The sequence below is a fragment of the Emiliania huxleyi genome, assembly GCF_000372725.1.
Source record: "Emiliania huxleyi CCMP1516 unplaced genomic scaffold EMIHUscaffold_4277, whole genome shotgun sequence".
NCBI lineage: Eukaryota > Haptophyta > Isochrysidales > Noelaerhabdaceae > Emiliania > Emiliania huxleyi.
In genome coordinates, this window is record NW_005198771.1 from 1 (window position 1) to 1754 (window position 1754).

Below are 1754 nucleotides of genomic sequence, written 5' to 3' on the forward strand. Positions count from 1 at the left end.
TTTCCCCACATTTTTTCCGGAGGGATTCGGGGGGGATTTTTCCCCTTTTTTTTCCCCGGACTTTGGCCCTTTGGGATTTTAGGGCTCCAGGGGAACTTCAGGCCCCGGCTTCTTGTTTGGCGGTGGTCGCGGTCCGCACTCGCGGCTGCTGCCGCACCGCGCGCGCGCGCCTCGAGCGCCTCGAGCGCCTCCGCGCGAACAACGGCGGTTGGTGGGACGCTTCTCTCTCCTCTCCCACGCCGGCCAAGAGGAGGTGGCGTGCCTTCTTGGCGCGGCTTGCGGCGCGCAGACGCGAGACCTTGAGGGTGCGCGAGGCGGCGGCATCGAGTGGCTTGTCCGCGCACGCCTCCTCCCACCCCGCCCGCGCCTCGGCGCGCAGCGCACGCCGCGCCTCGAGATCGCGCAGGAATGCCTCGAGCAGGGCCGCTGCGTGCCGCAGGTGCTTCAGACGCACGTCGTGGCAGCCCGCAGCCTCCTCGGGCTGAATGCGGAGGATGAGCTCGGCTCGAAGGAACGGCAGGAGCAGATACTTTAGGTCGCCGGTGTTGATGTCCTCGAGCTCCTCGTTCGCCGAGAAGACGGACAAGGAGGACACGAGCTCGGCAGCCTTCTCAGCAAACGCAAGGCCATCCGCGACGCGCTGCTGGAGGGCGGGGTCCGCGCCGCCGAGACTGGAGCCGTCCACCCAGTGATATGCTGCCTGGGCCTGCGCGAAGCACACCGGAAGGGGGGTCGCCTCGAGCGAGCACTCCGGTGGCAAGCTCATCGCAAGCTCCGGTGGGAGCGAGCGGAGGGCGTGGGAGCGAGCGGGCTGCGAATTCTTTTATTTTATTAATCTTACCTTATATTTCCCCGCGGCCGGTTTTCCGTTTCAGCAGAGTGAAGCCGCCACCCAGCACACATGTACAACATGGACATGGTGCCCCTCGGCAAGGAGCGCGCTCCGGCGCCGTCCACGACGTCGTCCGCCGCCGAGGATGCGGCGCCGGCGCAGCACTCGCGTAGGCGCGCCGGCGTCATCCGGCAGGCGCAGCCGGAGGCGCCTGGGCATCAGCTCGCCGCCTCGCACGCTGCTGCAGAGAAGCGCAAGGCCAACAAGATGACGCCGACGGAGCGCAAGGCGAAGCGCACGGCCGACCAACAGCGGCGGCGGGCCGCCGCCCGGTTCAGCATGGCGAGCTGCCTCCTCTCGCCGCCTCCTCTCACCGCCTCCTCTCGCCGCCTCCTCTCGCCGCCTCCACTCACCCCTCCTCTCATCGCCTCCTCTCGCCGCCTCCTCCCCGCCGCCTCCTCTCCCCGCCTCCTCTCAGCGCCTCCTCTCACCGCCTCCTCTCACCGCCTCCTCTCGCCGCCTCCTCTCACCGCTTCCTCTCGCCGCCTCCTCTCGCCCTCAGGACACCGAGAAGGTGAGCGAGGACCCCGAGACGGTGATTGCATCGCTGCTAGACTCACCCTCACCCTCACCACCCCTCACCCCTCACCCCTCACCCCTCACCCCTCACCCTCACCCTCGCCCCTCACCCCTCACCCCTCACCCCTCACCCCTCACCCCTCACCCCTCACCCCTCACCCCTCACCCCTCACCCCTCACCCCTCACCCCTCACCCTCACCCTCACCCTCACCCTCACCCTCACCCTCACCCTCACCCTCACCCTCACCCTCACCCTCACCCTCACCCTCACCCTCACCCTCACCCTCACCCTCACCCTCACCCTCACCCTCACCCTCACCCTCACCCTCACGGTCACCCTCA

The 1754-nt window shown here is 68.4% G+C and overlaps 1 protein-coding gene across 1 annotated transcript; it reads right to left on the reverse strand.

The window, feature by feature from the left end:
• Window positions 1-78: 78 nt before the first annotated feature.
• On the reverse strand, window positions 79-766 carry EMIHUDRAFT_256070 (hypothetical protein; the record flags this gene model as incomplete). Its single annotated transcript, XM_005769323.1, has 2 exons — window positions 79-111; window positions 299-766. 2 exons carry the CDS (start codon window positions 764-766, stop codon window positions 79-81), a joined length of 501 nt encoding a protein of 166 aa, XP_005769380.1.
• Between the last annotated feature and the right edge of the window lie 988 nt (window positions 767-1754).